The sequence below is a fragment of the Alligator mississippiensis genome, chromosome 1 (assembly GCF_030867095.1).
Source record: "Alligator mississippiensis isolate rAllMis1 chromosome 1, rAllMis1, whole genome shotgun sequence".
Classification (NCBI taxonomy): domain Eukaryota; kingdom Metazoa; phylum Chordata; order Crocodylia; family Alligatoridae; genus Alligator; species Alligator mississippiensis.
This window is the reverse complement of record NC_081824.1, coordinates 384919184-384933511: the sequence shown is the minus strand read 5'-3', so window position 1 is coordinate 384933511 and position 14328 is coordinate 384919184. Positions and strand designations below refer to the sequence as shown.

The window sequence follows — 14328 nt, the reverse complement described above, 5'->3', positions numbered from 1 at the left end:
GGTTTAACTTCAACAAGCAAAGTCTGTTTGGTAATATCTTCTAACGGATCAACCATTCATTTGGGAGAGATGTTAGACAAGCTTTCAGGCACAGAGGTTAGTGTTGGGGTAGCTTGTCATATTTTATGCTTTAAAGTTGCACCTGTTTACAGAGTAGTGAATTACAGTATTGTTTAAAGTTTTCTTTTAGATTCAGCTTTATTTAATCATTGCTTAAGTTCTGTATAGCCTCATTATTATCTGAACTTTTCATTCTGCTGGTGTCTGCAATATCAACTGGTCTTGCCTCCCGCAAGCAGCTTATGACCTTCAGTTTGCTCACATGAGGTTTCTTTCCTTTTCTATCACTGTGAGAAGTTTTTCTAACACAACATAGTAATATTTGTTAACAGCTCAAATTAAATGAACTTGGCACTAACTGGCTGAATCAGAGGGATGAAATGATTGGATATGTTAATGAAAGATAAGGGAGACCAATGGATAATGCCCAAAGTAAGATACCAGAAAAAGGCCAAATTAAGAGGTGTACTCATGGTGGGTCTGCTGAACAAAGGAATCTGCTGACAGAATAAAATATGGGAACAAGAGGAGTCATCAAAAGGAATGAAGTTGTAGAAAAGCATTAAAAGGGGGCAGCAAGAAAGTTGTGTGTCGCTGTCATAAATCCAGCCTTCAACACCTGTCTGGACTGTTTTAGTCAATGATGCACCCTTTGCTTTCAGGAACTCAGCAGCTGTCTTCTCTTTTGAGCAAAGTAACATCTGGGATTTGGTGAGATTGTTGAACTGTTTTTCTCCCTCTGTATATAGAAACTGCTAAGCTAACATTTGTTGTATTAATGAATTAGACTTTGATTTTAGGACACCGAGTTGTCCGTGTTCATATTTCACGTTCCATTTAAGGGTTAATAGTGCTAAGAGATCGTTAAAGCACAATCTGGGAGACAGTGGTGCTAACAGTTAGTTAGAACCATTCTTTGGGCATTTTTCCAGTGCTCTACCACAAGGCATCATCATCCAAAGAAAAGAAAAACTGAAGTAATTACATACCGCAAAATGAGGAAGGAGATCTTCCCTATCACTTTCTGTGAATGCAGAGATCTCTAATGCCCTTGGTCGGTGATCCACTACTGCATGAACAGGAACTCCTCTTCCTCGTCCCCGGCCTCGTATTCCTCTCCCCCTGCTACGTGATGTACCCCGACCTCTTGCATGTATTCCTCTGCCACGACTTGAAGAAAGGATCCCTCGTTTGGCAGCCTAAGAAGTTTGTATGTAAAATATCAGTACTCTGATGCACACAATTTAGAGATTAAGACAGAATTTAAATGTTATGTTATAATCACAGTGGACACTTAATTCCGCTTTAAGAAATGTCTCAAAATGGACTACTTGGTGTTAAAAATAATTAAATCTTCTATCTATACATTTTTTCCAAGCATCTGTTTCAGAAATGAGTTAATTTCCTTGAATGAAACAGGTCTCAACTTTGGAATGGAATTGAAATATTTTAGATGAAACTCAGAGTAAGGGGGACAAACTTTATGCTGTAGCAGTAAAGGTCTTGATTTCTGAAAGTATTTCAATGTATGAAACTGTTTCTAGTCACTTTACAGAAATCATAACCTTATTAAAGCATTGTAAAATATCTTATGTAGTATAAAGCTACGAGCCTCTTCTCCTAAAAGACAGCCAAGCAAGCCAATTGTAACCACACACAAATAAGAACATTTATCATAGTCACTGCTGATCACTTAAAGTGTCTTTATTTCAGTGCCCCTATTCCAAATGTCATCAAAAGAATAATACCACCTGAAGTTCATGTTAGTGGCAATATGGAAGGTTAACAGGCATGGTCAAACTTCATTGAGTTAGCAGAGAATTAAGCAAAAAAGCATTGCCAATCTACAGTAAAGAAAGGATTATATTGTAAGTATATACTATGCATTTTAATATACATCACTTTCATACATCATAAAGATGATTAAGAAAAGCTGCATTATACAATTAAAAAAAAAGTTTGTTCTCCAAGTGCCTTAAAAAAAGAAATAGGCATATAATTTGTATTTGGAACATTTCCGGATCCAGTTCGATTTATATAAATGTTAAAAAACCCCCCTCAAGAGTTAGACTATATCTTCTTAAAAACCAGTTAACAGGATGACACTGTTTCTCTCTAGCATTTTAATTTGATCAAGATTATGTTTCTTCATGCTGACAATTATTTAAGAGAGATGTTCTTTTTAACAAGAATTATCAAAGTAGGCCAGCATTAAGCTCTTTATAAGCATCCACAGCACCACCTATAGACAAATATTAAAAAAAATACATTGGCTCTTTTAAAAACTATTACCTACTGTAACTCTATAACACACCAAATAATGCCAGCTTTTAAAAATATGTACAAAATATGAACAGAAAAGTGATCAAAACATGAGTTGAGTGCAGGAACTGACGATATGAAGTAAGAGAAAATGGCTGCGTACAACCTACACAAATGAGGCTTCATCTTTGAAACTTCATTATACAACAATTTATGCTGTAAAGCAACTTGCAAGTTAATTAAAAAATACATGAACACTCTGTTAAAAATGGCAAATAACGAAAAAAAGGAAAGAAACATACTTCAAGCTGCAGTTCTGTGTACTTTCGTCTTAGTTCAGTGACTTCTTCCCCAGCCTGCATCTTCTTGTACAAATCCAGCTCAGTATCCAGCAATTCTTTCTGCATCTAAGAAACAGTCAAGAAAGGTTATTAGTTCATATACGTCTTACTCTCAAACTGGGAAATAATCTGCTGAGTGACCACAGTCCTGCTTGTCCATCACAATACTAAAGGGTAGTCATGTCATGTGAGGCTGTCTTAAAAGTATGCAGCATGCTAGGACTAATATGATACAGTCTCCAGGGAGCTAGGTGGCTGTTAAAGTTACAGTGAGAGTCTCCTTTTCTGTACATGTGTCTTAAAGTAGAATCTTAGGAGACAAAGCTAAACACAGAAAGAAGGGGATTCAAAAACTAGAAAAGGGTAACATGTCTATATCTAAGCCGTGTCTTTTCAGATCTTACTAAGTTAGCTCTAACTTAATAGGCAGTATTTCTATTCCATTGGGTATCATCCTTCAGAAAACAAAACATGATAGCAGGTTTTGAGAGCAAAGTGAAATTCAGTTTGCAGTGAGCTTTTTCAAGATCCATGTTGTCATGGTTTCTAGTACTGACTGAACAGGTGAAACAAAGTAGAAAAACAAAATGTGATCTGCCACTGCTACGTAGTTTTGGTAGGGAAGTACCAAAAACATGAATTCTACAAGACAATTCAGTATACAAAATGATAAGCAAAACAGACAGCATCCACTCCAGTGGCAAACAACTTTAAAGCCACTATAGTTCAGTAATGTGAGAAGTCCAACCAGTACTTCAATGCAGAGAACAGCAGGTCACAAATGTGTTCAGTACGCTACCAAGACCTCTGCTACGAAAACATTTGAACCCTTTTGCACATGCACCGATTCACTTCTCCCGGCATGATGTGTTAAAAACCATAATATACAAAACCAAATGCAGGCTTTTAAGACCAAGTTGGACAAAGCCTTGGCTAAGTTGAAATAGTTGGGGATGGTCCTGCTTTGAGCAGGGGGTTGGGGCCCCTTCCAACCCTAATTTTCTGTTATTCTAACCCATGCAAACAGATCATGGTAAAATGTGTTGCTCAAACAAAATTCAGATGTGTCAGATGTAATCACTAAGGTCTGAGGCACAGGAGACCTTCACGTATGACCATGTATTTGATGGAATTTTGTTCCAATTTGAGAATCTGGAAAAGACAGCAACCATTTGTTCCAATGACACATCAAATAAAAAGAACATGAGCAAATTATTTTATATTTACATATGATTTTAAACCAATGTGTCATGTGCTCAAGAGCTGACTGTAAGAGATGAAGACCTCACAGGTATGGTGACAGTGTGAGAGTTAGAAACCAAATGTCCATCACTGAATGATAAAGGAGGAAGATTTTTCAGAAGAAAACTTGAGGCTTTGAAAAAGAAAAGAAAAGGCTGGATTACTCAAACTGATAATGTCAACACGAACATCCTACAGACATCTTTTCTTGCTATCTCTCAAATTACATGACTTTTATAAGGCAAATAGTACTACAAAATCTTCATCTTTTCCTATGCAAGACTGTTTCAAAAAAGTCACAGGAAATAAACTACTTCTTTTTGTATAGTTTTTCACAAATTGTTTTGCCATGTATTCATCACATGGCCCAGGATGTCCAAAGTCAACTGTTTCAAAACTCAAGAAACATGACTCGCAGTTCGAATTCACAAAGCACACAATAGAGTCTGAGGTTATATAAGTTCAGGAGTTGGGAAAGATTATTTTTTGATGCTTTTATTTCCCCTTCCTCCTGCCCTCCCCCCACCACCCTTTAGTTGGACCAGGATCCAAAAGATGCAAAGGACTAATTAAGGCAAGTTAGGTGGCAGTCAGAGGTTTCCACATTCAGTGGGAGCAACATTTTGCAATCTGTGTGGCACAGTCACATTGATCTAATGCACTGCATGTACTACCTTAAGTTTTCAAGGCTCCATTTGCTACCCAACTTCAAGCATTAAGAAAATGCTACGAAGACATTTTTTTTTTGCCAGGATTGGCTGTGTCAGGATGGATCCCCAGCATAGCTGATCTGCTTGATTTGCAGGTATAGACACTGATCAGAGCCACTGCCCCACAGGGTTATTATTATAGAATAATGGCCCCAGATACCCGACACCCCAACTTGAATGCATGCTTCCAAACTGGCATACTGTGCCAGAAGGGTACGGACATTTGCCGCAACGGAGTGGCAAACCTGTTCCCAGGAACTGCTGGCACAGCCCTCTTTGGGCATCTGTAGTGCAATAAGAGGTAAAGATATTTGCATGTTCGTATTTTGCCTCACCACAGAAAATTTTATTGCAGGACAAAGGTGACATCTGCTTACAGTCCCAGCAACAAGGTCCTTTTGCAATGATGTTAACGTAAACGTCAAAAAGAAGTTACTCAAGTAATGCAAAGTGTTCTTTGTTTTGTTTTTTACTTTGTTCAGATGACTGATTCCTTTCCCCACATCTATCACTTGAAGTAAAGGTGGCTCTCATGAGGGTGCTTTTTGTTTGTTTTTTTTTGTCTTTAATTAAGAGCAAAGCAAAGATTTCCCTTAATGGTGTACAGTGTCCTCTTGTTGATACCTTCAATAATTCTCTTCCAGGGCAATTTACCTTGCATGTCAGACATCCTTGGCCACCTAAACAAGCTTCAGGGATGGAACATGAATTTTCTGTCCATTTAAGGACAAGTAAAAACATTCAGCAAAAAACATGGAAATGAATAGTCCTGAACTGCTTCCTCTCATTTCAGACTTCAGAAAAATAAAGACCTAGTCACAGTATTTGACTACTCACAATTCACAGTTTAGCACCCACTCTTATTTTATACCTACTTGGGACTATTTTCTTCTACAGAACCTCCTGGAGCACTGCTAAGACAAACTGATAATTCTCCGGTCACAAAAATACATATCTGCCATTTTCTAACCAACTCTGAAAACTTTAAATGAAAATAAGTTCAAGTTCTCAGCCCACTTTTATCTCTGCAAGTTTTCTCACTATAAATTGAAATGCAACACAAAACATGGTATTGCTAGCACTCACTGGTTAAAATCATGTTCATGTTGAATTATTTCCCCAGTTGAACCTTATAAAAAACTTTTCTATTAATTATACTTAAATTTGTATCAATTATACTTAAGAATGAATTTGCAAGTTACTGCCTCATTTATAACAGGGTTAATTCTTTAACATCTGTTATTTCTGGCATAGTTACAGTTCAATTTGTCCTCAAGATAAGGTTAGAGCTGTTCGGGAAGAGATGTTAGGACATCTCAACCTGAAAGAGGTCGCTAGCTGCAGAAGATATGAGAAACCTGTTTTTCCAAATTTTAATATACATTTTACACCCACATATTGTTTCTAATCAAAATACAGCAATATCAGGGTTCCACTGTCTCAGGATGCCCACACTGAAAAATAAACACAAATTCCAGGCCCAATTCTTTTAATGTGATGCCTAAAATAAAAATACATGCCATAAAATTTTATCAGCGTAACAGATGAGGTAATGAAGCCATGAGCAAGGTCACCTCAATATTTATGCATCAAATCTGTACTTCACCATCATTTTGTAGTTACTATTTTTTAAGTTTGATCTGCCTCTTAAGCAGATTGCTCCATGTTTTTTGCTCACATATATGGTTGAATGTCCTTTAAGACTTCACCACAGACTGGATTCAAGGCCATTCCTGAAAGAGGAGCTTCCTAAAACAAACACATTAGAAGGGAGAAGTAAACATTTTAAGGGCTGCAGATCAGAATAGCTGGAGGAGATCAAGATTGGTTGTGGTCCTCTAGAGAAGTACCAAACACTTTTAAGAATACCATCAATAGTTTTTAAAACCTTCTCTTTTTTATTTAAGTATCTCCTTATCTGGTTGCTAGAGCAGAAGAGAAAACAATTGGGGTTACTCATTTATAAAAGGACTGATATAATTCTGTAATACTGTTCTTTCACTAGGCCTTTTAAAATCTTTTTATAATGGTAGTGGATAACATACCCTCCCCCAAAGATAGCAAAAAAAATCTGTCATTAAAAGGCAATATAACTAGGTCAGAAAGCAGAGTTGGAGGCTGATTTTTACATTGTGGGAAAGACCAAAGTAATCAGTCTTTTGTAGCAGCAAAAAGAAAAGCAAACAGAGAAAAAGAAACCTCTTAAGTCAAAACCCGTTCTAAGTAGTTAAAAGAAATTGAGAATACTATGCAAGAATTAAGCAGTATGCAAAGTGGGAAGGTTCAGTGAGATATTTGTCAAATATCTATGTACTACATTACTCCTCACAAGCCACTCTTTATTCGACAGTACTGTTACATAATCAAGAATGAAAAGAACACAAGGTTGCAACCTAGGCAAGAGTATTTAGAACATGAAACAAACCTAAATCTGACCCTGAACCGCAACGCAACTTTTTGCTAAAGATATGCTGCATTCCTCTGAGTAAAAGACACTCTTGATTTTAAGATAAACCTGAATTTTATGACAAACTAACGAAACAAAAACATTTATAAGGATAATGGGTTGTAGCCGTGTTGGTCTAAGAACATAGGCAGACAAGGATGGATGGAAGAGCACACACCAACTGCTGAAGCTTCCTTAGCCTGACGAAGGGTTTTTGAACCCGAAAGCTTGCTTAATAACTATTCTCCAACCATTTGGGTTGGTCTAATAAAAGATATCAAATTCACCCAAGGAACCTTGTCTTAACAAGGATAACATATCTTTGATACATAAAGAAACTTTAACTTTTTTTTTTTTTTTTTTTTTAATTTAACTTGAATTTAAGACTCAGGAAATTATTGAAAGAAATACCTGGTTTAAAAAGTGCATTTTATAGCTGAAGGAATATGGTATTTCTCTTAATGTTGCTGTTTTTAAAAAGCCCAAACAGGAGAAATTGAGTAGTTACTTGGGATAAGCAGCAAAGACAGCGTGTGTGCGCACGATTTTAATTCTTATGATATATTTTGGATATAAGTATTACCTAGTAACAACAGCAGATAACAAATTTCAAACAAGTACTATGGCTTCTTTAAGTGATGGAAACATACAGAATCATCTTATGTAATTGTGTATTTCAATTATCAGTCAATCTAGACAGATTTTTTTTTCCAAATATTCACTCTCTCTCTAATTAATAAACATGAGCATGTAATTCTATAATAAAAAACAGAGTACCTGAGCCTTAGTTTTCATGCTTTTCAGAGGAGGTCCTCCAGATGACACACCTTTTAATTCATCCTTTAGCTTGGTAATGCTATTTGTCAGCGTTTCCAGTGTTTTCATAATTTCTGCTTTGTCTTCTGATTTCATGGCTTTGTTCTTCTCCAATTTTGAAATCAACATCTGTTCAATTTTAAAAGTTACTTTTTTATGTCTTAACTTAAACAATGCTTATAAAATATTTTTAAAGATTTTCCAGATGCATTTTATACTCTTGTATATTATGCTCAATTGTAGTAGGGTACTAAGCAGTCGCATTCACCATCTGGAACAGAACTTTGTCAGACATTTACTTCTGAGCCTTAGTGCCAAGGACAACCTGATCTACAGAATACTGGTATGGACAGCAATTCTCCACCAAACCATAAAGCTGACAGACTTGGCACTATGAGGACAAATAAAGCAAAGTATCAAAGCATTTTTACTGTAAAAATGCTCTTTACAAATGCAAAATGCAAAAGCTCTTTACTATAGTTAGCAACAAAGCAAGACAAGAGTAAGATGCTTCAGAGATCAGTAACTATAGATACTTAAGGAACAAGACTGCAAGATGTTCAGAAGTAGCAACAGCTGGAAGTCATATGTGGCTTCTTTGCTGACAGCATCCAAGGAAAAAAAAACTGGTTGGAAAGATCTAGGAACCAAGGGAGCAGCCATTATTGCCACTTCATAACAACCACAACCATGGGGAGAACTGTCTCCCCCAGTTAAGATTAAAACTTATATTTATGCAAATCTCACTGTCTCAGGATGGAAGAGTCAGAACCAGGAACCAGAACACTGTCGATAATAGTGTCCCTAAAGAAAGACTGCAATCCATGCCTACACATTTCTAATTATTCTAATAATGAAAGTTATTGACATTTTACAAGTCAGATTTCAACTCATTTTTACCATCTTACTCAAATCAAAGATATTCAACGTTTAACATTTTACCTTTTGTGTTTCAATATGCTTTTCTAAGATTTCTTGCTTCTTCTTCCTCACATCTTGTTGAAGTCTTAGTGCTTCCTAGGAGTATAAGATTACAGAAAGTTTCTAGATTTTGAATGATGAGCTGCTCAATAGAAGTATATTCTGTCATTGACTAAAAAGTTCTGTGTTAAATGATTTAGAAAATCTGATAACCACCATCAAATTTCTAGTAACAAATATAAACTAATATACTTACAGAAGGCTATTGAAACACAGTACAGCAAAAGCTTTGTTATCCGGCACCCGTGGGGAATGGGGGATGCCGGATAACCAAATATGCCGGTTACCCGAGAGGCCCAAACAGGCGTCTTTGCCTGTTCGGGCTGTCGCTTCTCCTGCTGCGTCCGGTGCGCCACTACCCCTCCCACCACATTGCTGCCCCTCCCACTGCGTCAGTATGCTGGGGGACAGGGAGGGAGGCCCCCCACTCAGGCTGCTATGCCCCAGGCCATGGGGACCTGGCGAAACCGGAAGTGCCATGGAGGGCACTTCCGGTTTCACTTTTACCTTACAAGCTGGCATGCCAGTTAATAGATCATGCCAGTTTGTAAGGTGCCAGATACTGTGGCTTTTACTGCTGTATTTGGGAAAGCAGCGTCAAACATCAGGATTTGATAACCTGATTTAGGCAGGTGCATTCCTCTCATGGATTAAGTATCCCTCCTTCACTGCAAGTAGGGTAATCATCTATAGCAGATCAGTACATCAGTGAAAGGCAGAATATTGTACTCCACAGTACCAGAGGAAGTATTTTTTAATGCACAACATTAATTTACATAATTTATAAGCAAAAGCTCAGACATGTAGGAAAAATATGTTGTAGGATTCAGTAAATTAAGCTTTATGGTCTAGTTCTAGGTCAAGGAAGTCAAAAGTACATTAAAACGCTGGGGTGTTCTTTTGGGAGGGGGGGGTTGAAACTTTGATACCATAGCCAAAATAATTAAGTTTTCTACCCAGAAAGAAGCTAATCAGTTGCATCAAAGGTTTATCTTGAAGCTATTAGGAATGTAACTCTTTCTGAAGACACGTATGAATGCACAAATGAGAAAAACACATTTGTCTGCTTCACTACTGTGAAAAAACCTATACTTAGAGGGCAGCAAAGACCAGGCCAGAGCTGCAGCTCAGCTCCTGTTAATGCCAATTAAAATATATAGATATGTATATTCCTTAATCTCAGACAAAGAATGGGAGTAAGGGGTTAGCCCCAGGACACTGAGAAAGAATTAATCAACGTGTCTGACATGGAGCCGTAGAAATGTAAAAACCCACCCGTGCATGAGTCAACAGGCTAGTATAACCAAACTACAAGAGTATTTGCCACAGAATTACTTCATGTAAAATGAAAATACACCAATAGCCATAATAAAAATACTAATGCTGCATCTGTATATCCTCCTAAATATCAGCTTAAGTTCTGCTCACTTGGTATGTTATGTTTCATGTGCAATCATATTCTTTAGTAGCTGCAACCTCCAGAGAGGATTATACACTCAAGGGGCATGAAGAAAAAGGGAACGGAAAAGGAAGATAGGTAAAAAGGCAGAGATGAGAAAAAACAATGAAAATAAGAAAAAGAAAAGAAGGGTATCTTACATCTATCACAATGAGCCATGATTTTCTCGTAAGTAAAATGGTTATAAAAGAAATCTCTTTAAACAGAAAAAAGCATGAGGCAGTAAGCCAGTTATGTTGCAGAACCTTAGTTCTTTCTTCCTTTTAAATGATTATTCAGTATTGCAGTTGAGATTTTAACCAATGGCTTCTAATTTCTGACACCTAATATTAGATATTCATCAGCTTATTTTCAAAGATGCTGAGCAACTGCAATTTTAGTTTATGTCACTGGGTGCTACAGGTACTAAGAGCTTCCAAATATCAAAGGAGTCTGGTCCCATGTTACATATAATCACAAAGCCCTGCTTAAAGTAAAAAAAAAAAAAAAATTGAAAACCCTTACAGACAATGTACATTAGCCTAGACTCTCTATTTAGGAGCTGAATTGTCCTTAATGCTTTTGTATAAACCTAAATCGGATGGATTCAACTTGTGTGCTCATACACAAAGACAATATATTCAATCTATATTTAGTTTACTCAAGTAAAAGTGAACCAGAGGACCCAGAAGTGATTTTGAAAATGTAAACTGAACTGGTGAGTCTCATCTAGAGCCAGGCGTGTTTTTTTGGCTTTATTCTCCTTATACTCAAAAGGAAATTGAGGACTTAATTTATTCACATAAGTATATTAAAGAATACTAAAGGGGATAAAGTACAATTAAAACAGGCTAAAGAGCTCGACAATTCTCACTTGAGGAGGGCAAATACAGCAAACGAGACAATTGGGAAACAAAGTTAGGATTATACTGTACACCCTTCTTCCAACTAACAAAGAAAATTAACATCCCAACGTGAAGATTCTTTTTTCCATTACAAAAGCTTCATATGTTGTGTCCTACTGGTCTTCATTGAACTGGTATGAAATACACTGCAAAAAGTAAACAAAACAAACAAGTACTAAAGTTTTACTTTCGTTGCCTTTTGAAACCAACTCTATTCTGCGATGAACACTTGATTTACTAATTCCACCTATGCAGTTATGATGAGATATGTTCATACAACCTCTAACAGTTACAAATTCCTAAATCTATTAAGTTATTTATTTTACATACATATAAGAAGCATGTTTAATTTACCTGTTTTTTCTTCTGTGCTTCATTAGAGTCTAGCACGGAAGTGGAAACAACAGGCAAAGATTTCTGTGCTGCCTTCAAAGCAGCAGGGTTGTACACAGTTTTTGTCAAGCCAGTAGAAGTGGACAATACCTACAGGAGGAAATCATTTAATTTTTGCTAGTAATTTCAGATTTTTTACTTTTAGAAACAGAAATGTTTTAAAAAAATATAGGCTTTTTCATAAGACCAATGACCTCTGCCTCCTTTGATTAGAAGGCTGGTAAAAATTATAGAGTAATAAAATGTTTCTGATAGCTTGGAGTTAAACAATTAATAAAAATGCACCACATCAAGTATTCTAAATGTCTTCCAATTAAACACGTTTTACAGTGAGATTTCAAATACCGCTTAAAAATTTAAACACAGAAGCTTTTTTAGGACTTGATCAAAAGTAAGATGACTGAGCTCTTGTGTTGCGTACCTGAGACTATAATTAGTCCTAAATTTTCTACCTAAAATGCTGTTACTTGTGATTACACGCTCTTAAAATACAGGACTGCACCCTAATTTTAAACACTAATGCTCAGAGCAGTCATTGTAGCTGTCATGAAAAGTCAAATGCAAAGCAAGGCTAAAATAAACAGTAAAAGGGAGATTTTCTTTAGCACCACAGAGCACAGAAAGGGATTTTAGTGTCAACTTCACTTCCTTTGCTTCACGTGTAATGCAGCACTATAAAATTTCCCTATGCCGTATTAATCTTCAGCTCAGTGCTGATCCTGGGAGGCAGTCAGCAACCAATGTAACTTAAAGCAGCCTTTGCATGCTTTTCAATAATGTTCAGACTCGACTGACACAGTCAGGCCCAGGTTGAGAAGTACAAGTGTCACTTCAGTAGGCCCTCCTTAACATATGCCATTCTCTATCACAGCTAAGGATCTGAAGCAAACTGCTTTTGTAGTGTTCCTAAAGATCAGGCCACTATGGAGTTTCAAAGGCCAGAGAAGATGCACATATGGTTTTGCCTGACTCCTTATCAAATACAGCATTTATATACACCATGCATCCAAATCCTAAGACATTTAAAATAGTTCCAATATAAATTTAAGGGAAAATTAAAAATAAAGCTGCATGGAGATTGCTGGTGAGACAGCTGATCAACTGTGTCTTCATAAAAAAAATATCTAACACTTAACAGCAAGAAAAAGCAACAGGAAAGAAACAGGAAAAAAGATAAAAGGCTTAGAAGACCAGCTACAACTAAGAGAGATTTACAATTGAAAATGTTTCACAAAAGGGTCTTTACTACTTTTGTATCTATTGTCTCTACTCTTTCCACTACACTAAAGTATTTTCTAGAGTGGATCTGCTGAGAGAGTAGGAAAAAAATATTAGTACGTTATAAATACTGTATTATAAAAGCCCATCAGGGTCCTTAAGTGGGCTGTTAAAGGTGAGCTGAAATGCAGCTTTAACGAGTTATAAAACACCAACATCTGGCAAATAGTACTTCAACAAATAGCTTCAGGGCAATCTTCATCAAACAGGCAGGAAAACAACAAAGAGAAAAATATTGACATCTATCTATCTATCCTTTTCTCCCAAAACACTGCTAGTACCCTGTTAAAAAGGAAACAATTTAACATTTAGCCATTTAACAGAAAAGAAACAACAGAACAGATGTATCTGTTCAGAAGTAAGGTCAGCCTCCCCAGTATATGCAGTATGCGAAGAAAAGGTGGGAAAGCCACCTTATTCAGACCTTACCAAAGGCCCTAAAGCAGAAGATCACCATTTCTGTTTCTGAACTTTTTTTCTTACAGCTGCTTAGAGACAAACCTGGCTCACTGTAGGCATATGCATACATGCATGTAATGCAGCGTTGGGCACTTTTAAAAGCACCCAGCACTGCATTGCACACATTCGTATAAATGACAAAATGTGCGTCAGCAGTGAGAAAATGGCAGCAGTGCACTTTTGAACTAAAACACATTAAAGGTGTTTTAGTTTCAAAGCAAACTGTTGCCATTTTCTCAGTGCTGACGCATGTTTTGCCATTTATACACATATATGTTCTCATGCTCCACATGACTCAATCGAGCCTGCTCTGACACACTAGATTTCCAGCATGTTAGAGAAGACAAACATGTATGTATAAGTGTCCTATATTCTCAGGGGTGTAGCAACTTTACAAGGATGTCTTAAATCGCATCCTATTACTCCATTCAGCAACAAGGACATACTCTAGGAAAATACCTTGCTCTTAACAGCTAATCTGTTTGTACACAGACACGGCAGTTGCAAAGAAATGGTATGACCCATACAACAGCGCAAATGATGAAAGAAATAGTCACCAGAAACTGGTCAGACCCAATTTCAACATCTGGAACTTGAGCAAAATGATGCTTTCCCCTAACTCAATGTGTAAACATATACAAACTGCAAATTCCCACCCATATTTGCCTACACACACAGCAAAGTGAAAAAAAAATTTTTTAATATAGATCTGCACTTCATAGAAATGTGTGTTAATAAATTCAAATTGTATGAGAGGAGAATAAAAGGAAGGACTTCCACTCAAACCATAACAGGCTTCCTAGGATTAAACTTAAGTAGCAATAAAATAGATACACCATGTATATACAACTACATATCTTTTTAATACAAATGCACACAAATACTTGAGTGCAAGAAGAAAGCAGTATTTCAGGAACTCTGGTACAAAATTAACAAAATGTCTAAGTCAATACTCTAGATACCTAGCTAGTGTGTTGCTCTGATTTACCCTAGAGCA

The 14328-nt window shown here is 36.7% G+C and overlaps 1 protein-coding gene across 5 annotated transcripts in view; it reads right to left on the bottom strand.

The window, feature by feature from the left end:
- Positions 1-14328, bottom strand: part of RBM26 (RNA binding motif protein 26) — a 94100-nt gene that overhangs the window by 32864 nt on the left and 46908 nt on the right. For 4 of the 5 annotated variants that reach the window (XR_009461702.1, XR_009461762.1, XM_019488608.2 and 1 more), the window contains exons 15-19: positions 11556-11684; positions 8820-8894; positions 7839-8006; positions 2625-2729; positions 1050-1259 (exon numbers count right to left, since the gene is read on the bottom strand). Coding sequence is in view for 3 of the 5 variants with exons in the window: in XM_019488608.2 (XP_019344153.1) it covers positions 1050-1259; positions 2625-2729; positions 7839-8006; positions 8820-8894; positions 11556-11684 (687 nt within the window). In the remaining 2 variants the exon portion in view is untranslated. The remainder of the gene's footprint in view (positions 1-1049; positions 1260-2624; positions 2730-7838; positions 8007-8819; positions 8895-11555; positions 11685-14328) is intronic. The other variant, XM_019488609.2, reaches the window with a different exon arrangement.